The sequence below is a fragment of the Anastrepha ludens genome, chromosome 5 (assembly GCF_028408465.1).
Source record: "Anastrepha ludens isolate Willacy chromosome 5, idAnaLude1.1, whole genome shotgun sequence".
NCBI classification, from domain to species: Eukaryota; Metazoa; Arthropoda; class Insecta; order Diptera; family Tephritidae; genus Anastrepha; species Anastrepha ludens.
Genome location: NC_071501.1, coordinates 80,588,835 through 80,615,942, shown reverse-complemented (window position 1 = coordinate 80,615,942; position 27,108 = coordinate 80,588,835). Strand labels below are relative to the sequence as shown.

The 27,108-nt window shown below is 37.4% G+C and overlaps 2 protein-coding genes across 3 annotated transcripts in view; one reads left to right on the top strand and one right to left on the bottom strand.

The window, feature by feature from the left end:
- The first annotated feature begins 2,322 nt into the window (after nucleotides 1-2,322).
- Nucleotides 2,323-27,108, top strand: LOC128862920 (uncharacterized). Of its 2 annotated transcripts, none has more exons than XM_054101747.1 (3): nucleotides 2,323-2,413; nucleotides 2,482-2,902; nucleotides 26,894-27,108. In XM_054101747.1, the coding sequence occupies exons 2-3, from the start codon at nucleotides 2,659-2,661 to the stop codon at nucleotides 26,974-26,976; spliced, it is 327 nt and encodes a 108-aa protein (XP_053957722.1). In that variant the 5' UTR covers nucleotides 2,323-2,413; nucleotides 2,482-2,658; the 3' UTR covers nucleotides 26,977-27,108. The 2 variants fall into 2 exon arrangements, with proteins under 2 accessions (XP_053957722.1, XP_053957723.1); XM_054101748.1 differs by having other exon boundaries at nucleotides 2,332-2,413; nucleotides 2,485-2,902.
- Nucleotides 10,344-27,108, bottom strand: part of LOC128862919 (histone acetyltransferase KAT7) — a 36,325-nt gene continuing 19,560 nt past the window's right edge. The window contains exons 5-7 of the mRNA XM_054101746.1: nucleotides 13,559-13,716; nucleotides 13,352-13,447; nucleotides 10,344-10,922 (exon numbers count right to left, since the gene is read on the bottom strand). Of these exons, the coding sequence (XP_053957721.1) occupies nucleotides 10,806-10,922; nucleotides 13,352-13,447; nucleotides 13,559-13,716 (371 nt within the window). The 3' untranslated portion in view covers nucleotides 10,344-10,805. The remainder of the gene's footprint in view (nucleotides 10,923-13,351; nucleotides 13,448-13,558; nucleotides 13,717-27,108) is intronic.

Here is a 27,108-nt window from a genome sequence, read left to right as displayed (position 1 = left end):
TGTTTACATGCGTACGGTGAATACGAGACTTTCTTGCTTGCAATGACTGCATGTGTATATATGTATGTATTTGTGTCTAAAGTGCATAAATACGGTGGGTATGCATAAAGTTTCGTTCGAAGAAACGTCTTTAGAGAGAAGAGAGAATCAATTGTTGGTTAGCGTTCGAAAACATGGAAAAGCTTTGTAATTAAACATTTTTTTCAATTTTCGAGATTTCAAATCAAAACAGGTCACGAATATAAAGCTTCTGAGCCAATGAAAAAATAAATAAAAATGGATAAAAAAAAAATTAACAACAACATTGCATCTGCAGTTGAGCCTGCAGTGAAGGTCGTATATTTATTTGGTGGACAGTCGGATATGCCAGCTGATTCTGTACCCGGCTCCGCTGCATCCCATGTCATAGAAAAATTACGTTATCAACACCAATAGGGCAGGGTCTAAGCCTTGCTTTATACTAAGTCCTCATAACAAGACAGAAGAGTTCAGGAAAGAGAAGACATGATAAAAGCACAGAAAACAAAGAATTTGTTGGAGATTTTCAACTAGAAAAGCTTCAAAAGGCTAATTAATCTAAACTAAAAAAAATAGCTTGAATATGTTGTCAAAGTAGTGACAACGAAAGTGATTTGCACAAGCCTGGCGAATAGTCAAATGGTTTACGTTGATTTAGCGACGAAGCCGCAGAGGCTTTCGAGAACCTGTTGCTCGAGTGCGGTGCAATATCGAAAGGATAGTATTTTTTATATTCTCTAGGAGAAAAAGGATTAGGCGAAATATTGTACGCAACTGACTCTGAAATCGCGCTGAATAATACTGATAAGTACATACGTGCGCATGATAAATATTTATATCCTTGTTCACTCCGCTTGGGCATAGGGTCTCGACAAAACACTTCCATCGTACAGGGTTCTGGGCTTTGGTTTTTGCGCCGTCCCAATGTCGGCATCTGCTAGCTCGCGCAACGACGACCTTCTCAAAGTAATCTTTGGCCTACAGCAACCACTGCACGCTTGCGGTTTCCAGTCCAATGTAATTTTCGAGAAGCCATCAGGTGGTTTTCTAGGCGTGTGGCCTATCTATCACCCAGCAACGACGTGCTGATTGTGTTCGGCAAGATTATTCTGCGGATGATGCGGAGGCATTTGTTGACGAAAGATTGTAGTCTCTGTGTGATAGCTCTCGATAAATTCCACCGGGCACGCATCAATCATTATATGTCTTGCGTTGTTGTGGTTGATTCTCAAAGTCTTCGTTTTGGCGATGTTGATCTCCAGTTCGGCAGCGCGTGCCAGAGTCTTCGGTCTGTCCGCCTTCGCTTGCATGCCAGTGAGTTTGTGAGAGAGGAGGCAGATGTCATCGACGAAGTGCAGATCCTCAAGATGTCTGGTGAAACTCCATACGAGCCTCTTTTGTGCAAGGTTAATTGGCTCATGTCGACATCTAGAAAGATGGCGAAGAGAAGTGGCGGCAGGGGGCAACCTTGCCTTACGCCTGCGTTGGTGGTGAATGTAAGTACATTTACAGGCTTGGAGATTGGAGGCTCTCTCGAAATAGGCGTCGATTACATGAACTGGATTTGAATTTGGCCAATTTACCCGTCTACCGAATGTGCCCGACGCATGATGCCAATGTCAAGTTATCCTGGCACAACGCAAAGAGCTGTAAAATATATATTTGAATATAAATCGAAGAGTTATGTGAATCTCATTGTGAAGCTTGCAAAGATTGCCGAGCTTCATCTCGGTTATTAATTAAAAAACATTTCAAAAATCTATTTCAAAAATGACCAAAAAAACTTTTCCAAAAAGGGGAAAGAAATTCATTATTTTTACGTAATATTTTTGCGCAAATGGTCTATTAACAATTTTGAGCTCCGAATAGGTATCAAAATGAAATAACTTTTTCAAAATTTTTTCACTTTAGTTCTTATTATACCCAAGCCTACAAATAAACCAATTTTCAGAGGAATTGACGACAAAACTCAAGCACTTGAATCACTGACATGAGAATTTCTCAAATATTCGACTCTTGTACGACCAAGGACTACCACTCCAGCAGCATTTATAACATTTCTCGAATACTATTTCTTACCATTACAACAACAACTACAAGTACGACAAATATGCACTACATTTCGGAATTTTTAATCGTTCCCACACATAGCAGTTTACATGAACATCAATTGAACCTTTGTCGAACCCCACCTGGGTAGTTAACGCACCAGTGGTGATTCATTTCCATTGTTCATTCTTGAAATTGCAAACAAAAGCACTCCCAGACAGACTGAGAAATATTCTAGAGTGGCTTCTTAGACGAATTTAAGTTTGCTTCTTAGGCTGAGAAGCTTAGCTGGGAATCTGCGTCTATTTTCGACTTCATTGATGTGGAGTGAATTGCGTTTTAGCAAGTGTGTATCTCATATATTTATTGCTTGTGCCAACACTTTTTGAAACAAAATTTCCGATATGCGTTTAGCAGGTAACAACGTACTGACGCACTGAGATTGCAACTGCTTGATTTTTATGAATCTCAATTGAACACAAGATACAGCTAACCTCCAACGTACCGCGGCCGCCAAACCTTAGCCCTACCACCCCACCTTAAGTGCAGTTGTCAGTCACCATCGCTTCACCGCTGCCATTGTCATTAGTGATGTGGCAGTGGGAACTTGTGCAGTCGAATTTGGGTGTATCGGGTGATGTTGTTGAGCACCCAATGGCGTGTTTCATATATGAATACGCTTTCCAGCCGATGATACCTGCTACCTCCAATGTTAACTTACTAAATTTACTCGGTGGGAATGCAAGCGAACAGGGCGGCACAATGGGGCCAAGTGACAATTACAGGAGATATGAAGTTCACTCAAAAGATCGTAATTTACTGCCTATATACGGAGGTATGTATATGTGTATGTATGTATTTACTAATTATAATGAAATATGAATGCGTAAGCCCAAAAATCTCTCGCGAATTTTTACGAAATTTTGCAAATTAACATTTATGCACAACATTTATTTGGTTGTGAAGGTTCTCTGCTAGATGTGCCACACACACAAGTGTGTATATGTATTATTTTTATAAAAAGGGAAAGTAAAGGGTCTTACAAAAGTGGCACCCACATGCCAGCAGTGAATAATTCCTAAACGGTACACTTTTTTATGTCAACTTTGACATTTCTCAAGTGGACAGATTGCACAATTTTATATCATACAGTAGAACAATACGTTAAAATTCACCTTCACCTTTTCCATTGAGAAAAAATTTTAATTTATATATTAACTAAATATTGAAATCTATCTGGATTTATGGGTTCAGAATTTTCAAAAAATTTGATTTTGTTTGCAGTTTCTTAAAGTATAATGTCTTAAAAATATTGAGTGAAAATTTGAGGGGAATCCGACCAATACTTTTCGAGTTATTCAGCAATTATCAAAGGGCGCTCGGGCACTCCGGAGCAGATAGCAAAACTTTAAATGCGTTTTTCTAAAAACTATGTTTTTTGAACTGGTGATCACTGTAACTTAAAAACCGCTTGGTAGATTTCAATAATATTTATACTGCTTTTGAAAAACATAAAAAACTCGTGCCTGATCGAAGAATTTTTTTTCCAAAAATTTCAATTTTTTTTAACAATTAATTGTCGGTTTCGAAAATCTGAAAAATATTTCCTGAGGCCGCCATATTGTTAATTTTGAAAAAAAGGGTCGATGAGGCACAAGATTATCTATCAATAAAACAAATTTCTCTAGTCCGATTGATTTTAGACGAATCTCCAAGGACTTGTGATGATTACCGCAAGGGACTTCTGGAGAAACGGGATCCACACAAACAGCGATAACTTTTACAATTATTAGTTTTTTTTTTTAATTTTGCTAAAGTCAAGTCGAAACATGCTATGTATTAATGGTATGTTTTTATTTTTGCAAAATAAAGCAATTGACTAGCAAAAAAAATTATTGAAAATCATAATTTTTTCGGGCCTCTGGCTACTCCTCTTTTTTTTTTTTGTGGGTGGGGTAAGGTTAAAAATGTCTTCACACTAACAGCGACCGTCGTGTACTGCGTTGAGTGGTGTGGCCACTGGAACAATCCTCCTCTTCCTCCTCTTCTGGGGAGACTCCTTTCTCGGAACTACTTTCTACATTACTTCGGGAGCACCCAGAATGACGTCCATCAAATGTACCAGTTCTATTCACTCATGTCTGGGTCCACCATATTTGTAATCAGCTTCCTGCTATAGGCTCGTCTTCTTATGTCTCTATCTGTGTCGCGTTTGTGTCTATCGGCCACAATTGGTTCCTGCGTGCTCTGCTTTTGACATATAGCAGTTTTATGACATCGATAGTCTCAGTTGCTCCGCTTTTTGAAGCAAAAGAATCATTGAAAAAAAGCGATATCAAATTTGTTAGTACCGACTTGCATCTCGTCTGATATCGTCGTGAATCAAACAGTTAGAGCCTTCTTGGTATGTAAGAAACATTGGCTTAAATCGTGACCTCAAGATTATGTTGGTATCTGAAGTTGTGAAAAAATATGCTGCAACTCATACCAAAAGGACTTGCTAATCCAGATAGGCAATGTCGGAGGCTTAAGTGGAGAAAACCTTACGATCTTGTTCCAGAAATTAGAGCGGGTGACCAACAGATATACATTTCTGTCACCTCTCTTCCAGTATGTTTATGTATTTCCTGTAAATACTGTCGCATTTTAATTAATAAAAAAAAAATGACTTGATAATTGTAACTAAGCGTAATTGAATGAAATGTATTTAAGAACTTACGAGTATAACATTAAAAAAAAAAAATTAAAATGTTTGATCTTTAAGAAAAACATATTGGAAAATTCGTGATTATGTTGGTGGACATAATCGTCCGAATGGGTCGAAAATTAAAAGGTTGTTGAAAAAATTTCAAGGTAGTGGTTCTGTCGGTTGTGTGCGCAGAGAAGGAGAGCAAACTGTTAAAGGTTGCACGCAAAATTTTGGGATTGTTAACAGTCAGAATTGGTGTGTCATCGACTTTAACCTTGAGTTGCAGTTTGACCTCTTTTGTCCATTTGGTAAAGAGGGTCGCCGTGGACTTTGTGGGGGAAAGCTGTATATTCCTCGCAGTGAAAAAACGAGAAAGATTGGATAGGTAATCGTTCACTTTGGCGCTCAGGCCATCAATGTCATTGCCCGACGCCATTATCGGGTAATCTGCAGCGTAGGAGACCATCAGCATTCCCATGGTAGCCGGTTCTACGTTATCGGAATGACTCGGGTTTTTCCCGACCAAGACCTGCCGCCCCAGTAAGCTAGCCCTGTCTAGAGAACCGTATACCATCCCCTTCTATCAACTTGTTGGTCTTTGTCCTTTGACTAAGTGGAAAATTTCTCGTAGGGATCTTGGCTTACGTGCCTATAAAATACAGTTCATACAAGAATTGAAGCCAAATGAGCACCGTTCACGTTGTATTTTTGCTGATTGGGCTCATTTAGATTTATTGTTCAGGAAAAAGTAGGCAAAAACTCCACTACTTACATGGCATATGCCTGATATCTTATTCACAAAAAGCCATGAAATAATCTACCAGATTATAATAAAAAAAATGAATTCCAACAATTTTTCTGTTTTGTATTATCATTTTAAATTCTCAAGCTCTTAAGAAAAACACCCTTTATATATAACAGGAGGCCCAAGCTGAGGCTCGTGAGTCCCATGCGGCTCTTAGTAGGATTATTTGTGGCTCTCGGTAAATGTACCCGAGTTCCCTTTTCATTTTCTCTTGATTTTTTCTGAATCCATTTGAAATTAGTATAAGTCAAGATGAGTTTTCCATTTCCAATATAATTATGACCCAAAAAGCATCTGGAGAATTAGAATTAATAGAGCTGCAAGAAGATTATGCCCTACATCTGAAATATAAATTGACTCCGACTACTGAATTTTGGAAATTTTTACCAGAATCGAAGTATCATATCTTGAATGAAAAACGACCGCTTGTTGAATTATTTCAATATTTTTTTTTCATTTCATTTTACTCCACTTTTAAATTTGTGAAATCCAAACATCGATCGGTATTAATTAACCAACATCTCAAAGAATTACTGAGAAGTGCTGTCACCAATTATGCACCAAATTTTAAGGAATTATCAAAATAAGTAAAATAAATGTGTTTAATTTTTGATATTTAAATTTAATACAAAATGTGTACTTTTATTTATATGTTTTAAATAAATATAATTTCTGTAAAAAAGGGTTCTAATACCTTTTGGCATTACCGTTCAAATACTTATTTAACTGCGGTTTCCGAAAATTTTCAAATTAAAAAAAATGGCTCGGCCTATCAAGGAGCTTGACCACCACTGATTAAGGGTTTTCCAATAAGAGGTATTTTCCCGTAAAAGATCAATGGTTTCGTTGCTTGTGTGGCACGTAGTGCCGTCTTATTGAAAATAAACGTTGTCCAGATCAATACCATCCAATTCCGGCCATAAAAAATAGTTAATCATCTCTCGATAGCGCAATCCATTCACCGTAACTGTTGCTCCAGCTTCATTTTCGAAAAAGTAAGGTCCAATGACTCTGTCGGACCATAAACCGCACCAAACAGTCACACGTTGAGGATAGAGAGGCTTTTAAACAATAACTCTTGGATTTTCTAGGTCCCAGATCCGACAATTTTGCATGTGCACGAAGCCACCACGGTGGAAATGGGCCTCATCACTCAAGATTATTTTTCGATGGAATTCCGTATCTTTTTCATGCATTTCAACGACCCAATCAGCAAAGACACGACATTGTTAATGATCGGCCGGCTTGAGTTCTTGTGTTAACTGGACTTTATAAACGTTAAGACGCAAATCTTTATGCAAAATACGGTGTAATGACGTTTGTGGAATGCCTGATTCCAAAGAAAGACGAGGAGTGGACAAACCTGGGTTTCCTTCAACACTTTCGGCTAAAACAGCAATATTTTCAGCTGTTCTTGAGCGACGTGCACGGGTTTTATTCTTCACATCACTAACTTGTCCCAACAGTTCGAATTTTTTCACCAATTTCTGTATTGCGCTCCGACAAGTTGCTTCACGATGACCCAAAAATGTTCGAATTTTACGAACCGTCTCTGCTTATTTTTCACCATTTTTATAGTGAATTTTAATAACTTCAATGCGTTGTTTAAGCGTAAATCGTTCCATTTTTATTCATGGCGTAGTTTCTACTTGTCAAATATCAAAAAATGACAGCTTCAAAAATGATATCTACCAAAATAGCGGGCTATTCAAAATAACACCTGTTATTGGAAAACCCTATATATAGAAATATCAGGTCAGTCCATAAGTTCGTGCGTATTTTACCCATAATTTCACTTTTGTACGATTTTTGCATACAAAAAATTATTCGCGGAATATAACGGAACTATTTATATTTTCTTTGATATATTGTGCATTCAGCAAGTGATTTTAATCGCGGATAGAAGCACGTGTTGTTAAAAAATAAAATGGAATCTTCGAACGCGTATAAGAGGCATATTTTGTATTCTTTTTATAAAAGTGGTAAAAATGCAACAACTGCTGCTGCAGAAATAAACACTGTTCATGAAGAGGTAAGGACTGCGCAAAAGTGGTTTTCAAAATTCCAAAGTGGTAACTGCGACGTGGAGGATGCCCCACCCGTTCGACGTCCTGAAGTCTTTAACTCCGACGCCTTGCTTGAAATCGTGGAAACTGAGCCAAATTTGACAGTCGATATAGATGCTTTCCATTTAAATTCAACCGGGCTATTCGGGTCATGTTCTTCGATTTCGATGTAACTTAAATATGTTGCTCTCTGGTCAAAATAATGAGACACGTATTTTTTTGTTCGCCCGAAAAAATTTTTTTTCAAGAGTTATCGGCAATTTTGTTTTTCGCCTCAAACTCGATTTTTTTTAATTATATAAGAAACATTTTTTTTTAAATGCCCATAACTTAGTCAAAAATGAACCGATTTTAATAATTCTGGGTTCAAAATGATCGTAATTACATACACAAGCGACTTCATGTAGAAACAATTGCAAAAAAGTAGTTGAAATTTTTTTATTTAGCAAAAAGGAAAAAAAATTGAAATTTTTTCGAAATTCAATATTTCAAAAAGTGTATTTTTTTTTTTTTTATAACTTTTTCCAAATTAAAAGGACATCTCAAACTTTAATTGAGCTGCATGCCTAGTAGCTAAAATGAGTTGTTTTTGAGTAATGAATTTTTGAGTAAACACCCTGTTTCGCAGTTTTTGTTTTTTGCAAAAGAAAAAATTTTCAACTACTTTTTTGCAACTATTTCTACATGAAATCGCTTGTGTAAGTAATTACGATTATTTTGAACCCAGAATCATTCAAATCGGCTTATTTTTGACTAAGCTATGAGCAATTAAAAGAAATTTTCTTATATAGATTCTTTCCATTTCAATTCAAAAGGGCTATTCGGGACATGTTCTTCGATTTCGATGTAACTCAAATATGTTGCTCTCTGGTCAAAATAATGAGACACGTATTTTTTTTTTCGCCCAAAAAAAATTTTTTTCAAGCTTTATCGGCAATTTTGTTTTTCGGCTCAAAATCGATTTTTTTTTAATAATATAAGATTTTTTTTTTTTTTAATGCTCATAACTTAGTCAAAAATGAACCGATTTTAATAATTTTGGGTTCAAAATGATCGTCGTTACTTACACGAGCGATTTCATATAGAAATAGTTGCAAAAAAGTAGTTGAACATTTTTTATTTTACAAAACACAAAAAGTGCGAAACTGGGTGTTTACTCAAAAATTCATTACTCAAAAACAACTCATTTTAGCTACTAGGCATGCAGCTCAATTAAAGTTTGAGATGCCCTTTTAATTTGGAAAAAGTTATAAAAAAAAAAAAAATACACTTTTTGAAATATTGAATTTCGAAAAAATTTCAATTTTTTTTCTCTTTTGCTAAATAAAAAAATTTCAACTACTTTTTTGGAATTGTTTCTACATGAAGTCGCTTGTGTATGTAATTACGATCATTTTGAACCCAGAATTATTAAAATCGGTTCATTTTTGACTAAGTTATGGGCATTTAAAAAAAAATTTTTCTTATATAATTAAAAAAAATCGAGTTTGAGGCGAAAAACAAAATTGCCGATAACTCTTGAAAAAAATTTTTTTCGGGCGAACAAAAAAATACGTGTCTCATTATTTTGACCAGAGAGCAACATATTTAAGTTACATCGAAATCGAAGAACATGACCCGAATAGCCCGGTTGAATTTAAATGGAAAGCATCTATATAGCTCAGAGTTTGAATTCAGCGCATGGAACAGTTCACAGGCACCTGGTTCAGTTGGGAAAGGTTTCAAAGCTGGGAAAATGGGTTCCGCATAGACTTTCCGTCGCCAACATTCAGCAGAGAGTGAATGTGTGTTCTCAGCTGCTGCAACGGCTTGGAAATGAAAGTTTTTTGAACCGTATCGTTACTGGTGATAAAAATGGGTCCTTTACAATAATCCTGTTCGCAAACGCCAATGGTTAGATAAAGATGAAACACCAGAACCGACCCCTAGAAGAAGATTCTCCTGTCTATTTGGTGGGATATGGCCGGTATTGTTTGCATGAACTTCTGGAACCAAACCAGATGACTATCGACGAAACCATCAGCTATCAAACCTGAATGAGACACTTAAAAAAAATCGACCGTCTTTAGTGAATAGACGCAAAGTTTTGTATCACCACGACAACGCAAGACCTCATACCGCAAGGCAAACATTAGGCAAGCTGAACGAGCTCGGATGGGAGCTAATGCTGCATCCACCATACTCTCCGGATATTGCACCTTGTGATTATCACCTTTTCCGTGGACTTCAATCCCATATGAGTAACAAGAACTACTCCTCAAAATAAGCTATAAAAAGGGATAGCGAAGCGTATTTTGGCTCCAAGGACAAACAATTTTTTGAGCAGGGAATTAAAAATTTGCCTAAACCTTGGGAAGACATTGTAAATAATGAAGGAATATATATTATTGATTAATAAATACTTTAAACATATTTTTTTATTAATTTTAAAACCACCTTTAAAAAACGCACGAACTTATAGACTGACCTAATACAATGTTTTTAGTATTTGACGAGCAGTGTTTTCATCACTTAGCTCAGGACGACACTGGTTGCATTTTTTAATTAACTCGTCTGAAATCGAGTCCGTTGAACGATTCGGTTCCACATTTTTGTACTTACGAATTACAATAAAACGAATACCTTTAAACGGCGTAAACTCCAACTCGCATGGACAATAAAAACACAACTGGTTTATACGTTCTATAAAAAGATAAATATTACACTTTAATCAATATCTATTTTGGTACTTGGTAATAAATTCTATTGATTTTTTCTAAATATATATTTTACAAGCATAATTTTTATTTTAGTTATATACATATTTCGTTTGTTAAAATTGTTCTTATTGTTGTGTGGGGAATTTGTCATTTCTCCTGCCATTCGCACTACTGCAAAATGCCCTAAATAGTACCTAATATATACAAAGAGTGATACAAAAAACTATTTTTTTAAAACATATTTTCTACACTTAAGTGATTAATTGAGAAAATTTAGTAAGTTGTATGCAAACAGTTATAAAGTAAGTGTGTGAGTGCATTTGATGATCACAAAAACGCTAAGTAACTAAGTGTGTGTAAGTATAAGTAAGTATATGCATGGTTACTAACTAACCATATAACGGTATTAGTTGAAATATTCATATTCAGTGTACGTAGATAATAACTATGGTCTCCGTACGCGAACTTATAGCCTACTATTATGGAGAGTTATTAGTTTGTGTTGGCACAAAGGGACTCCAACGCAAGCAACTGTCATCGATTTTCGGGAAATTACCCCGTTGCTTAACACGTTTTTCATACTCATCGAGCACATCCTGCAAAAAAAATTGAAAATAGTTGCAAATCGTTAGTTTTTCAGACATTCAGCGAGGTGTTGCATTTGAAATGAGCGACAACGAACAAATATTTTATGTATAAAATTGAAATTGAAATTGGAAAAGTCGAACACCAAGAAGTATCGAGGGATTCGGTAACTTCTAAAACACTCAGGCTAAAAAGCCCACTGTATTGGGTTGGGGAAGAAGTTCATAGCGTTTTTATATTTTCTTTTATTTTACAACGATTAAGCTTGGAATTCCGTACAACCCCTATTGCAGAAGCTGAGGAGATCGTGCAAAGAAAGATACTGTTGAGCACTTTCTCTGCAAATGTCCGGCTCTGGCGGCTAGGCGCTTGCGATTCCTTAGCGTGCCTTTGGCGATGGCTTGAGGAAGTTCTCCAGCCTAGATCCCTTTTCTCTCCTCCACTACATCAATCGCTCTAGATGGCTGTAGATGGTTTTCTCTTTCCCTAAATTTTTTCGCAGGTAGTGGTCCACGTTATGGTATCAAAACGGCACGTAAGTGCTACTTGTAGTGAACCTGTGGTACTCTTGCTAGGCTTAGAAATGGAATACCAAGTTGGCAAAAATCAACATTTTCGACACCTGCTCTTCTTTGCTTTTCATCGAGGTCAGAAAGCTGGGACATTTGTGACGTGTATGGAGAAGGTGTCACAGGTGAGTCTACAGCACGGAAATGGTTTGCAAAGTTCAAAACTAACAACTTGGACGTCGGTGACAAGTCCCGCAGCGGAAGACCTTCTGAATTCGATGAAGAACGTCTCAAATCAATTCTGAAGGAGACACGGTCGCCAAACCAGTCGTGAATTGGCAGAAAAAATGAACTGCGGTCATAAAACGATTCTCGATCACCTTGATGCAATAGAATTTACCGAAAAATTGGGAGCTTAGTGTCTCACGGAAAAACAAAGAAAATCGCCTTCAAATTGCTTCTCAGCATCTCGCCCGCCATCCAGCAACACGCGCATCAAAAACAGCGCTTTTTGCACCCAATCGTCACGGGAGATGAGAAATGGTGCCTCTACATCGATATGAAGCAAAGAAAGAAGTGGGTAGCTCCAGGAGATACGCCAAAGCCAAGAGTCAAGAAGCTCATGATATGTGTTTTGTGGGATTGGGACGGCATGGTGGACTGGGAAATGCTCGAAAAGAATGCCACGGCCAACAAAGAGTCTCTACATTGCTCAGCTACACCGCTTTTCGACTGAAAAGACCTGATCGACATGGTCACTTCCACACCAGGCCCCATATTGCACAAGTCGTCAGAGCCTCACTCCAAGAGCTCGAATGGGAGGTCCTTCAGTATTCACTCTCCGGAGCTTGCACCGACCGATTACCATCTTTTTCGCTGCCTGTTAGACTATATGAACGGCGTTACCGTCGATAACAAAGATGCCCTCAAAAACTGGCTCAACAACTTCTTTGACAATATACCGATTTTTGGCGAAGCGGCATCAAAAAATTGGTTGAGAGGTGGGAAGAGTTTGAAAAAAGCAATGGCGAATATATAATTGATTTTTTTCTTCCTGATTCACTCCTCTCGGGAGCATAGGTCCTCGACAAGACTTGTCTTGCATTAGTTTCGTTAATCTATTTGATGTCTGGCAGGGTAGGTGATTAGCCTGACGCTACCAATACTACGTGGTGGAAATGCCCACCTGCTGTTGTTTAGGAACAACGCCTTTTTACTGCTTGGAGCGCCATCTGTGTTTCACATTTTTCTGGCAGAAGGATCGCACAGATGGTTGAGGACTTGCGAAATTTTGGTGTGTCTGTGCTATTACCGCGATTGCCCGTTTCCTCTTGCTGGCGCCACTGATGCAATGTGTAACTGTTTGTTTTTGCTTTTTTTAGCAGCCACAATGCAAATAATGCGCTGAGTAAGAATAGAAAGGATAAGTTTTTGGGTGGAGGGGTACCATTTTTTCGTTTATTTTAAAAACAAGGAAAGTAGGTAAATTTGGAAAAGTGCGAGGGCCGTGCTTTATGTGGGATTCGAACCCACAACCTCTGGGATGGCAGGCTAGTGCACTTACGCTAGACTACAGAGGCTGCATTTATAATTGATGTTAATCAATTATTGATATAATTATTGTTTTTTGTTTAAATAAAAGTCTTCGAAAAACACGCTACGCACTTATTCCCAAACCCAATATTTAAAGCTCTGGAAAGGGAAAGCGTAGGTAGTCAAGAAAGAAAGCAGAGAAGGAAAAGTATAGAAAGAAGGAATAGTATAGAATAGAGAAATAGAGGTAGTTAGACCTGTGAGAATCTTCCAGATTCTTTGGTAAATCTGAAAATACACTCCAGTTTGAGAGCACGATTTTTTTATTCGTTCTCATGACAACGGAACCCGAAATTCGCATAACCCAATGTATAATATATATAAAATGTAGTACTCACTTGCTTTTTAAGCACAATATGTTTGCCTTTCCAGTACTTCATCATACCCAACGCCTGCAAGGTGCTAACAATATCGTATGAATATATAGCCGTTTCCTGCATAAAGTAAAAATGTAAGTGCACGTGAGATAGATAACACAGCACCAGTTATATACAGTTATCGCGTTCGCATGCATACCGTGTTTTTGGCATAGATCAACACCTTACCTGCGATACATCCTTGATGCTCAACGCACTTCCGGTTCTGCTGCAAAGGTAATCCAAAAGCACATCTTTCCAATAGGAGCGATATGAAATTAAGCCCAAGTCGGAGAGCGGCTTTTCCGGCGATCCAATCTTACCCTCCACTCTGGTCAAAAGGTAACCTAAGTAGGTAGAAAGAAAAAAACATAAAAAACAAACGGGAAATAGTTGGAGTAAACAATTTCGCATCTCTTAACATTTGTATTTATAACAACTAGTGAGAGTGCAGGGTCATCGTGTGAACGCCTTCAAGTTCTTTGGCATCACGTGTCTACCCTCAAACCAATGATCAATGACTGTATTTTTTGCTTTGCTGTCTGCTGCTGAACTTCTCAACCCTGGCGTTATGACCAACTTTGTCATATTCCCGTAATAAAATGCCATCTACATTCGTCTAGACAGACCAAACTTAAGGATGAGTACTTCAGATGTGGATATATAAATACCCGTATGTATACAGGCACATGCACACATACATGATGTATATATACATATATACTTGCATACCGCTTGAACGGGCAAAACCCTGGACGAACGGACAAACGATGCAGGAACAGTCCAATTCTATTCCATCATTCAAGTTTTGCAAACGTTTTACGGCAGCGCCGGCAAGCGTCCATTCAACCCACGCACCTTATAACTTATAATATCTACACACTCTGACATCCATGTATGTATGTATGTATGTATGTGTGTATGCATAAAGTTGTACATTGTCAGCGAATTACAATTGCAACCGAAGTGCAGTGGATGATGGTGCCGGTGCCGGTGCTGGCGCTGGTGGAGTTAGTGGTGGTGATGGTGCCGGTGCTGGTGCTGGTAATGGAGTGATGTGTTCGAGTTTGTGTTGTAACAGTTTATGCTTTTGGCTGTTGGCGTCTGAAGTTCTCCGGTACCCCAACTCACCTAAACAGCAAATTTGCTGTGGCAGTCTCGTACGACGGGGTTGAATGCTTTCTGTGCGTTGCATCGCACAACAACAGCAAAAACGCGCACCGTGAGTACCAACGCTGTCTCTGCTGCTCTGCCACACCCTGTCCTGAATTTCGCAGCAGACTAACAACATTCGTCCACATCCCCCAAAAGCTAGCACACACGCCCGTATGAGACACCCCGAGTATACAAACAAGTACATAAGGTAGCGAATCCAAGGCTGCTTTGATTTTTCTTTTCAACACAAATACAAAATAACATACATACATACATATCTACACAAAAATGCGACATAAGCATGGGGAATGACGAGACGACTTTATCGATCCAATTGCAGGCGTAGCCAAAAGTGTGATACTTCTGAGGTGAAGAACCGATTACTCGAACAGGAAAATAATTCATAATAAAATAATTAATTTAAATTATATTAAATGAAAATAATTAGAATAGTTTGTAATTAAAAATTAGTGCAATAGGTTAGGAAATACGTTAAACGCCTTAAAATATGCAACGATTATCTAATCACCCGCAAAAATAACTTCAGAAACAAGATGAAAGTTAGCACTTCCACTACCAATTTTCTGAACAGATTATATATGTATGTATATATATATAATTGGGGCTTGCACTCTTTTTGACCGAGCTCCTCTTCCTATTTTTGGTACGCGTCTTGATGTTTTCCCACAAATGAAGGGACCCACAGTTTTTAGCCGACTCCGAACGGCAAACTGTTTTTTAAGGAGCTTTTTCATGGCAGAAGTGCACTCGCAGGCTTGCCATTGTCTGCCGAGGAGTGACAGCCATTTGAAAAACCTTTTTCTTTCATTTTGATGTTTTCATGCACGGAGATTCGAACCTATGCACTTCCGAATGGTCGGCACGCACCACACCGACTTCAGATTGCCTAAGAAAAATAGGCACAATTTGCAACAAAAAACAAAAAAAAATAAGAGCATGCAGACTTCACTCGTTAAATTTCAAAATATGTATATTAGTTTGGGGAAATCCATTATTTTTGCGTAAAATTCAAAACTTTTTTTAAGATGCTTCGGATTGTCCGATTTCGGTCAAATATGCACCGTTTTGTTGTATAATTCGTTGCCATTTTAAATGTAGCTTCATAATCCCTCTCGCATAGAAGTCTTGTTTCTTTTTGGCGAAAAACTCTAGTAATCGGTTTTCACAATCTTCTCTTGCGACAAATTTCTTATCACTCAGAAAGTTTTGTGATGAGAAAAATCGCTTGGTGTCAGGTCCGGTCTACTTATATATCAAGCTTCCGGAGTTTTTGGCGAGTCACTACGGGCGTGTGTGGCTTTTCATTGTCCTGATGCAATACAACACCTCTTCTGCTGACAAATTCTGGCCGTTTCTGGTCAATCGCTAGCGTCAAATGGTTCAGTTGTTGACAGTGGAGATATGAATTTAATGTTTGGTCATACGGAAGAAATGCATAATAAAGGATTCCTTTCAAATCTCACCAAATATACAGTAGAACCTTCCTAGCCGTTAGTCCTGGTTTGCCCACCATTTGAGCTGATTCATCACGCTCTGACCACGTTTGTTTTCGTAGAACATTGGCGTATGTGACCCATTTCTCATCCCGAGTCACCATCCGTTTGGGAAATGGGTCGATTTTACTCCGTTTGGTCAAGGCTTCGGAGATGGAAATTCGATCCATCATATTTTTTTTGGTGTTAATTGGTGTGGCACCCAAACATCGAGCTTCCCTATGAATCCAGCTTTGCGGAAGCAATTGAAAACTCGATCTTTAGCTGCTGGGCGATGCTACGACTTCTAACACGCCAGTCAACTTCGATTATTTCTGTGATTTTATCGACATTTTTTTTGACATTATCTACATTTTCTTTAACATCAAAAATGTCAAAACGGAATCGATGAAGCCAAAATTGCGCATAATTCGCTGTTAGAGCTCGGCACCATAAACACTAGGGCGGGTCGATTTAAAAATCGCTCATTGCTCTGTGAAAATCGTATTCTAGGGATCAAAATAAGAAACTTTGCCGAAGGAACCATACCTCTAAAACGAATTCTGATGTCCCCCAATTTCAAAATATCACCATTTTTGGCCTTTACATGAAAAAATCAGCTAAATGGATATGTATTTTTATTTATTTATAATAATATCTATTTTTTCTCTTAAGAAATTTATTTAGAACTGATGTAAATGAAAAAATTAATTTAAGTGAGTTATAGAAAAGAAACTAAAAAGTTCGACCCAAATTGGGGGACATCAGAATTCGTTTTAGAGGTATGGTTCCTTCGGCAAAGTTTCTTATTTTGATCCCTAGAATATGATTTTCACAGAGCAATGGGCGATTTTTTTGCCTCCCCACAAATCGACCCGGCCTAATAAACACTATTCACAATTTTAGCGGCCTGGGTTGCATTTCAAAGAAAAACTTAAAACTGTAAAATGTACAAAATTTTCTGATGGTTGATGGTTTTCTGTAACTCACAACTGAATGTAACAAACGAACAACAGCACTTAAATTTTTCTTAGTGTGAAATGTCAGCTTGACAACGAGTATAAAATAAATAAACTTTAACTTGTTTGATCGATTTTTTTTCCTTGTTCACTCCTCTCGGGAGCATAGGGCCCCGACAAGACTTGTTGCGTTGGTTTCGTTAATCTATTTGATTTCTGACAGGGTAGGTGATTAGTCTGCCGCTAATCGATACTTGACGAGAAATCGATCACTCACCATCGACCGAGAAAGTAATGAATTTCTTTTTCTCCAAACTAATATCTAACTTGTCATACTTGTTCAAGCAAATTCTCCAACTAAATCAGTCAGTAGTCAACTTATGCATAATCCATTTTTCGTCTTTTGATACGGAGATCTGTGAATTTTCACATCACTTCGTCACTTTGCAGCCAATTTAAAATGTAATCGGTACTCAGCGAACCCGTCTGCTGTATGTACCACAACAAGGACGACGCCCTTTCATTGTGACCTGTCCTGACCTTTGTTGTCTGCTCGGCGCTATGTATTTCGTCGTCATCGTCGCCGCCACTGTCAACACAAACAAAATGACAATTACGCAAATCAATAAAGTAAGAAAACAAAAAAAAAAATTACATAAAAACGCAATAACGCATAAAGGATTTATTAATAAGCCTGAGTTTTACCAAACTTAAAAATAATAACTCAATAACTTTGTATTAGTCTGCCAAAGGAAATTTGTGTTTGCTACCTTTGGGAACAAGGAATTTTGTATTTATAAATGTACAAGAATTATATGCAGCAGATGAAATGGCACTCGATAGTGTTTTACGTACAATGCTTAGGATTATATGCATATGTATGTATGCATAAATGAAGGTTTATTTTTTGAGAAGGCGAAAGAGATAAAAAATTAGATATCCAAACCAGACTTGGTATACACAACCAGAGTAAGAGGATTGGAAATATATGAACTAAAGTAGTTCGAAATAATCTATTGTATTTTATAAAATTTTTCAATGGATGTGAACAATATTTTTATGGACATATGCAGTGATTAGAAATAAATCCACAAAAATTAATATACCCGTTCACAAAGGGCAGATTAGCTGCAAAATTAACAATGAACTGTCAAGACTGTTTTGTAAGGTTTTTCTTCATAGAAATTGGTATGGTGGAATATTTTAGTATTTTAGGTCCGTTTAATTATTATTAATGATATGAAGAAAAGGCAAAGAGCAGCACTGGTTAATTTAATTGCGCAATTGGCTGCTAGTAATAGACAGTTGAAGGGAGTCCGTAAACGACGTCTGCGGAGGTTGCAAAAAATTATGGCAGCAAAACGCATGCGAAATTCGATATTAAATTTTATAATAAGCAATAACAGATCAAAGCGTCTAAGGACACACAATTTTTTTCTATACAATGAATGCATAATTAAGAATATCTAGCAAACATTTTATTACAATTATGTCTTTGCCAGCGTCCATTTTATTTAGTTTTTACTTTGCAGTTTTTCCTTACATTCCTAATAATATAATAATTATCGATAATACAAAAAACGCCGGGTTGTTCGAAAAAAAGTACCTTTATAGTCTAGGATTATTTTATAATCTCAGATTTCGGGTGACAAATTTTGTATGGGTAATCTCGCTTTTTAATTAAGGATTTGGTTAGGTTAGGTTAAATGGCTGCCCTTGCTTGGGGCCTACTTGGACAAATATTCAAAATTCGTACGTTGTGATGCCATACAGGGCAAAGGAGAAAGGAGAAGGAAAGGAAGAAGGAGCCTTGGGATTAGGGGATGATGACCATGCACTTACGACGACGTTGACGGTGACTGGTGTTACGTTCGTAATTAGCCGCATCAAGCTACTGATGAACTTCACCAGATGTATGATATTTAAACCCGCTATATCCGCAGGCGTAGCGAAATGGTGTCGAAATCTTTAGCAGACGAGAGCAGGGCAGCAGCGAAGAAGGTGTTGAGATGAGTCCATCTCGTCCTGAAGACAACCTCTGCAGAACGGACTTAAGGGGGGGTAGGGTTTTTAGGGTAAAAAAAAATCGATTTTGGTTTATTTGAGAAAATGAATGTACATAATCTCAAGAATGTTGTGTCCAAATTTTAAGTCAATCGGTGCAAAACTCACAAAGTTAGAGCATTATAACTGTTGGCCGCTCCGACTCGGCTACCTGTTATAGAAAACTTTAAATCGATTTTCTGGAAAACGACGTCTTTCAAGTCGGTGGACCCTTTTTCTCTGAATCTACTCGACCGATCTTCCTGAAATTTTGTACACACTTTCTCTACATAATTACCGAGGTAACCCTGGGAGGTTTTTTTTCAATTTTTATTTATTTTACAATAAACAATATTATGCGATTTATCGTCTAAAAATCGCACTTCTACTTCAAATGTTAAAAAAAATTGAAAAAAAATTTTTTTTAATAAAAACTCGACAGGATTACCTCGGACAATTGATTACCTAATGAAAACTCTTTGATTTTTTGATTTCAGATGATCCAATGCTGAGAAAAACTGTCCACGGCAAATTGCCTTTTTTTCGAGACGTCTGCGTAGATCTGCTGTCAACGGCTCAATTTTGTATATTTTCTTGTGAAAATTTTTGAAAATATTTTTGAAATATGAGTTTACAGTATACTAATTGGATAAATAAATTTACATAAATCATCTTTCCAAAAAAAAATTCATAAATAAGTGCATATTTTTAGTGGAATTAACCCTACACAAACTTGGGTAGTGGAGGTGCACAAATGTTGACGGGAAAAACTAAATCCTCTTGTAAGGAAACCAGAAGCCTGTTGCTTGAGATGAAATGACGACAAAATCCTGATGTTTGAAATGAAATGAGGCCAAAAACCAAATTCTGTAGCAAGAATCGAAATGAGGACAAAACGAAAATCCTGTTGCTTGAGACGAAATGACGACAGAAAATATAAGCTAATTTTTTTAACTCTTTAAATTACGTTTTACATATATATTCTGTCAAAAAAGTACCGGGAATTGATCAATAAAACGCAAAAATTTATTTTGTCGCCTTCAAAATAGGCTCCATTCGAAGTAATACACATATACCACCAGCGATTACTCCAGACATCAAAGCACCTTTTAAACGCGTTTGAAGAGATCTTCTTCAGCTCCTTCAGCGAATTCTCCTTAATGGCCTCTATCGACTCAAAGCGGTGTCTGCAAAGTGGCACTTTAAGTTCTGGGAAAAGGAAAAAGCCACAGGGGGCTAAATCCGGTGAAATCGGTGGTTGTTCGAAGATACTTGTTCATTTTAGATCAAAAAAGTGTTCACAATATGAGCCTTGTGAGACAGTGCGTTATCATGGTGCAAGGTCCATGAGTTTTCTTTAAACAAATTGGGCCGTTTCCTACGCACATTTGGAACGAATTCCGAGTGCAGAACAACATAATAATCAAAGAAAACGAGTAGCATGACTTTCACTTTTGAACGACTTTGACGTGGTTTTTTGGATTTCGGCTCATGTGGATAGCGCCATTCAGCCGCCTTTTGACTGGTTTGCACGTCAAACTCATATACCCACATTTCATCACCTGTTATGATGCGCTGTATAAACGTTGGGTTCGAGTTCACTTGCTAAAGCATGTCCTCAGCCACTTTCTTCCGATGATTTTTTTGAAAGAAATTCAACTCTCTTGGAACGAATCGAGCCTACGCGACTCATGCACAATTGGTAGTGTAAAATGTTGCGAATTTATTCGTGAGGGCACGTTCCACAAACTTAAATGATGGTTTGATGGTTTTCCAGCACCATTTCCTTGACTTTGTCGACGTTTTCATCCGTTGAAGGCGTTGATGGGCGACCAGATAGGGGCAACTCTTTGAAAAAGCACACTAGCCATAGGCTTTCTGCAACATTTTCAACGATTCGGCACACGAAATCCCATCCCATTCAGACACACAAAATTTAAGACATATTCTTTGTCCGATAATTTTATCCATAGTGGAAATCGCAGAGCACACCTACGGTTGACTGATATAATTGAATGTCAGAAACAAACTAATTGACGCTCAAACTCTGCGACACTATAGAGGATAGTGGTACCAACGTGCCACCAAAAAAAATTTAGACATATGTATGTGTAACGCGTGCTTTTTAAAATGAACAATTCCCGATATTTTTTTGACAGAATGTTTTTCCAAAAATATTCCTGTTTACCGCGTTTGCTCGATCTGGGTTGGAATATGTTTCCAAAGTCGCCCTATTGCATAAGGTCGACTCTATCGGTGCCTTTTGTGTTTTCTTTAATTCAAGATGACATTGATTGTGCGTTTCTTTGGCATCGCATTAATTTTCTTGTTCCGACGAGAACTTTACGAAGCTCTTATCCTTTTCATCACAAAATATTCAAAACGAATTACGAGTCCAATGAACCTATTGCTCGGACTCCTTGCTAATTCTATTTCGTTTGATTTTTTTTTTAATTTTTTTACTAAAAATCAATTCCCTTTTTTGTTGAATGTATCATTTTAATCGTTAATATAATTATTATTTTATTGATCAAATTGTATTTTAGCCTTATTATTATTATTATTTGCTAGCGCATCGGCTGGGGCGCAAAGATCCGAAACAAATAAATTCCATTGGGATCGATTTCTTGCTTTAAGCTTTATTTGCGGCCATGTTAACGAGTCGTTAGCTGTCGTGAAATCATTTTACAGGCTTCGTCTCCAAGATCCTTTGAGTCGGCCTCTACGTTGTGGGCTTTGTGCATTCTAGTCTAAGGACATTGTTCTGATACCAGTCGCAAAGCGCATAGCCAATACATCTCCACTTACGCTTCCGAATCTCAATTTCAACTGGCCTTTGCCTACCTCGGGTAAGAAGCTCATCATTTGACACAAAGTTAACGGGCCACTATATGCGCAGAATGACTCTAAGGCAGCGATTTATGAAGGTCTGGAGCTTGTTTATTGTAGTCTTAGTTATTTTTATTTGTAATTCTATTAATAGACAGTTATAAAAAACTTTTGTGTTTTTGACTAAAAAATAAATAAATAAAGTATTCGATGTGGTTATCTCGCCGTTACTGTGGAACCTAGTCTTAAATGAATTGCTTATTAGCATGAGTAAGAAAAGGATCAAGATAGTTGCTTATGCGATGTAGTCATCCTGATGACAGGGAAGTTTCTCTCGACTATCAGCGGGCTCATGCAATCGTCGTCGACCACGAACGGTGTAATGGTTAACCCAGCCAAGACCGAACTAGTTCTGTTCACTGGAAGATATAAGATACAGAGTTTTCAATTACCACCTATAGTTCGATAGTAACACTACCCCTATCGATCGAAGCCACGTATCTTGCCATAATTCTTGATTTAAAGCTTTCTTCGAAAAGGAGCACCGAGGAAAGGACGAAGAAAGCTTGTGATGCTCTATTTATCTGTAAGAGGACATTTGGCAAAAATGGAGCCTGAAACCGTATATCAATCACTGGGCGTACAATGCAATTATCAGACCCATTTTCACATATGGAGCTTTCGTGTGATGGGAGACGGTGCAGACACAATCTTACCTAAAGAATCTCACAAAAATCCAACAAGTAGTTTGTGTAGGAATAACAGATGCACTCCAATCGACGCCTTAGGCGGTGCTGGAAGTGACCCTACATATTCCATTCATTGATATATATGTTAAAGGGATTGCGGCCCAATCTGCTTCTAGGATTAAAGTAGCAGGCACGCTAAAAGAAAAACCGCACGGTCATGCATCAGGTCTACTATCTATAGAACACTTGCAAGATGCATCGAAAACAAATTATCTGGTTCCCAACATAGATCTGAACAGAGGCTATACAATACGAAGAACTGGCAGGAAGGATTGGCAGACCAGGGTCATATCAGATGAAAGTGGTCACCATACGACTTAAAGATAGAAAATGACACTGGATCCTGAGTGCTCTCGGATCGATTATACCTAAACTGCTCTTTTGGGCTCACAGACTGGTGTAGCGTGTTTCCAGCTAAGCTCTACGCTATAGATAAAGCCGCAAAAACGATAAGACTGATGGACTTACCTCCAACAAGCCTTACCATTTGTGTTGCTAGTCAGGCAGCGATCAAGACACTGGCCTCAACGCGCATCAGGAGGTCGTTCTCACTTATTCAACAACACAACACCACACTTTGTTGCGTTACCGGCCATTCTGGAGCCTTAGGGCCAACAAGTGTCTTGCCTTATGCAAGCAACCTGACTTACCTAACCTAACCTAAATACTCGATATTGTATTTGCCACTTGTGCAACTTAGCTCATTTTCTATAAAAAAAATTATTCGTAGCGTCATGAAATTGAAGAAACTTTGTTTAATTTGGTCTTAGTTCAAATAATCACCTCCGGAGAAACAAAACAAAATAAAACTCAGTAATACCGAAAAAAATAATGTTAGAGAAATTACAATAAATTCCTCTGAATCAACTTCAAGCCAGTAAACGACGTAGCAGTTTTATTATAGACATTACTGCATTAGCTTTTGGCTACATTTTTTAATCATTATGTAAGCAGCTTAATCTTTATGAATCACAAGCAGTGACGAATTTAAAGATTTAGCAGCCGAAAGGTTTTGCCGGTAATATTCAAATGAAATTCCCACAAAGGTATTTGGTGCTACACGTACACATGTGCATGTGTATGTAGGTATTGTATAAATGTAAAAAAAATTATGGGAAAAGTAATCAGCGTGGGTTAAATACTTGGATAAGCGTCCAGTAGTACAATAAATGAATACTCGCCACACTTTGTGTATCTGCTTTATAGTGTGAACGTAAATGTATAACAATTGAAATTATTTAATAAAATTTGTTAAGCCTTTTTCTGAGGATTCTCCTTCCGCGTTTGGGAGTTGAAACGTATGCTCCCTTGGCCCGGGAAATTAATATGTATCAACTGTCTGTGCTTGCTGGAACATACCACCAACAAAAGTCTAGCAAAAGCATGACAGACGCCAGCCAGAATGAATGCCGTGAGCTGCCAGATATGGCGCTACCACTGATATATGAGTATTCTTTTATATACACACATATACATATATATCACGTGCACACATATCTCCATGCATACGCGTAAATGCATTACATGAGTAGCCCGTGACGGCACATAAGCGCAAGCATAAGTACGGGCATGAGCACGAGAATATCAGCTATGTAAAGTGGTGTAAGGTCAATGTCGCTTGAAACGAAACGGAACACTGCACGTCCCTGCTGCAGACGTATACCCAGTCTGTGTGCTGTGTGTGGCGGCGACGACAACAGCAACAACAAACGCCAGCAGCAGTCAGCTACTCTATACATACAAATATAACCGGGCACATTACACCCAGTGCCAATACACCGTAACAAGGAAAAGCGACGAGGCGACAAGTCGGCAAATTGGCAACCGGCAACCGGCAAGGTACGCCGGCGCTTTTAGCTTTGTTGCTGTTGCTGTTGCTGGTGATTGTCAGGCGTTGCACTGTCGGTGCACAGTGATTCACATGCATTCGATGAGAAGGAATGGGATTAGGTTAAAGTACGGCTATGTATGCATTAATATACGAATAAAAGTATGATTACATATAAATTTGTATGTAAATGGATTTGTGTGCCCTGTTGGAAACTCGAAGAAAATATTTGGAAGGAATTGAGTAAGATGCAGACCTATGCCTATACTTGCCCTAACAACTATTAATTTGTAGCCTTGCAATTTCTTCTCCTATGGACTACACATGGACTGAAATTTCGGGCCTAAAACATAGATTTTTTGTAAGTTTTGCACTTCGACCCCATAGCCCATTGAATTTTAGCATAACAAAATGCAAGTTTCAAGTGACTACAAAATACCCTTGATTTTTTTGTTGTTGTCGGTTCTAGGCTTTTTAGGGGTAAGTAGGTATTATATAGAGAGAAGTAAGTTTTCTCTGCTGCTGGAATTCGTTTGTCATACGCCCTAATTTGCAAAATTTCAAAAGTAAAACTCTTACAAGATTTATTCCGCACTAAGAAAGTTATGGCGCATAGCAGACTTTATACCTCAAGACAATAAAACTACACTTGGGGAGAACTTTTATAGTTCTACTAATCTCATACAGTCAACTAGACCTCACATGTGAGCGAAAACTGCAAAAGGGCACTAAACAATTGTACCAGATAAGTATTTTCCAAGTGTAAGTTTGGTCACATTTTCCAATATAGCTATAAAATACTAAACTGCAACCTGGCTGTTTTCCTAAAAGATCGTAAGCTTTTATTTTTGCATATATTGATCCATAAAAAAAACCGGAATACCTTTTTTAAACAATCAACCATTGCGCAGTCAGTTAGTATGTAACCTCATTACACCAAAACACAATTACACTGTTTTCTATAGAATGTTTTTGCCAGTGTTGTCAAAATTTGGAATTCAATGCCGATTGCTATAAAATCCATTCAGAATGTTGGACGCTTTAAGGGGTTATATACCTTGTGTTGGACTAAAAAATCGAAAATTTTTTATGGCATATTCTAAAAGTACATCATCTTAAAAATATAAATTCAAAAACACACAAAGATCGGAGCACCAGAACGAAAGATACAGACCGTGGAAGCGCGTGACCTTATCCATAAATGAAGTGCACGCAAAACTTTAGACGCGATTAGCTCGAAGTCGTGTTTTTGAAAATTACCCTCGCGGTGATCATTATTTATCAAAAATAGTCCAGTCAAAAGAGACAAAAAAAATAGCCAACTAAGTAATTTTAGGAGTATGCGAGTTTATGGTTTTATTATGTAAAACCCATCACTGTGAACTTAAATTTGAGTTTTCGGGGTCGGGGGTTGTGTCCCTCGGCCGCCATCTTGGAAATAAGGGTGCAACTGGTTTTTTGCGTTTATCTCGTGAATTCCGAAAGTAACGAACATTTTGTAAGATACTTTTTTGTAGACAATAATATTATCTACAACTTTCATTCAAAACTTTTTATTGTAAAATTAATAATAAAAAAGTTATAAACAAAATTACGCGAAAAATTAAGGGATGAATTGTTTTAAAGCGTAATAACTTCTTTTTTATAGATTTTATGGAAAATATACTTCAAAGCTTTTTTATAGAGCATTCTTTTGTGAACATTTTTGTCTATAAGTTTTTTCCGCTATCTTTATTTAGTCGTATGATTTTGAGCTGCTAAGCGGAGCAACCAATACTTCGCTAATGTACATGATTACACAGGCCGACAAAATTTAACCAACATTCAGACCCACAAACCAGACTATATATTTCCGAAGGTTTATGAAGCGCTGAATCCAAATCTGGCTTCAGAATTGCTCTATCTGCTCTGGTTTTCGAGATATCCTAACCTAAAAGTGCGAAAAACACCATATTTGCCCATATTTGAGGTTATGTAGCCTTGCAGATGTTTTCTTTCACCAAAATTAAAGGATGGCATCTTTAAATACAAGCCTTCTTTTTTCAAATGGCGTTTTGTTTGCTCAAATATCATTTTTTTTCGCAGAGATATCGCATTTTGAAATTTTCATGTTTCGAAATTTTCCTACACCTGAAAATCGATTAAGATAACATAGACATGATATAGTCGATTACTAATTTTCTTGGGTTTGACTGGACTAAAACTATTTGACCGATTTGCATAAACTTTACTTTTAATTATTCGAAGTTACAACCTCGTGAATCTGAACGGTTCACTTTTTATAAATATTTGCATAGTTCGCTGGAATTAATTTTTTTTTAATTTTTCAACCCCCTCAAAAATCGTTTTTTTTTTGGTGCAAAGCGGTTTTCAAATCGAGAAATATTTTTTTAGGTATATTAAATAAACCGTTCAGATTCACTAAAAAACATTTTTCTATAATAATAATTTAATTTTTTTAATTTCAGTTGAGCTGCTCATGAGCTACCGTGATCACCGCAACCCTCTTAAAAAAAACGGCGTTTCGGAGGAGGGGCGATATCAACAATAAATAATAACATTTTTTTAAATAAAAACACCAAAATGTATTCTTCGAGAGTTACCCTTCAGTATGATATTATATATGCCTCATTTGAATAAAAGTTCTAAAACATATTTAAAAAAAACTATGACAATCGTCCAT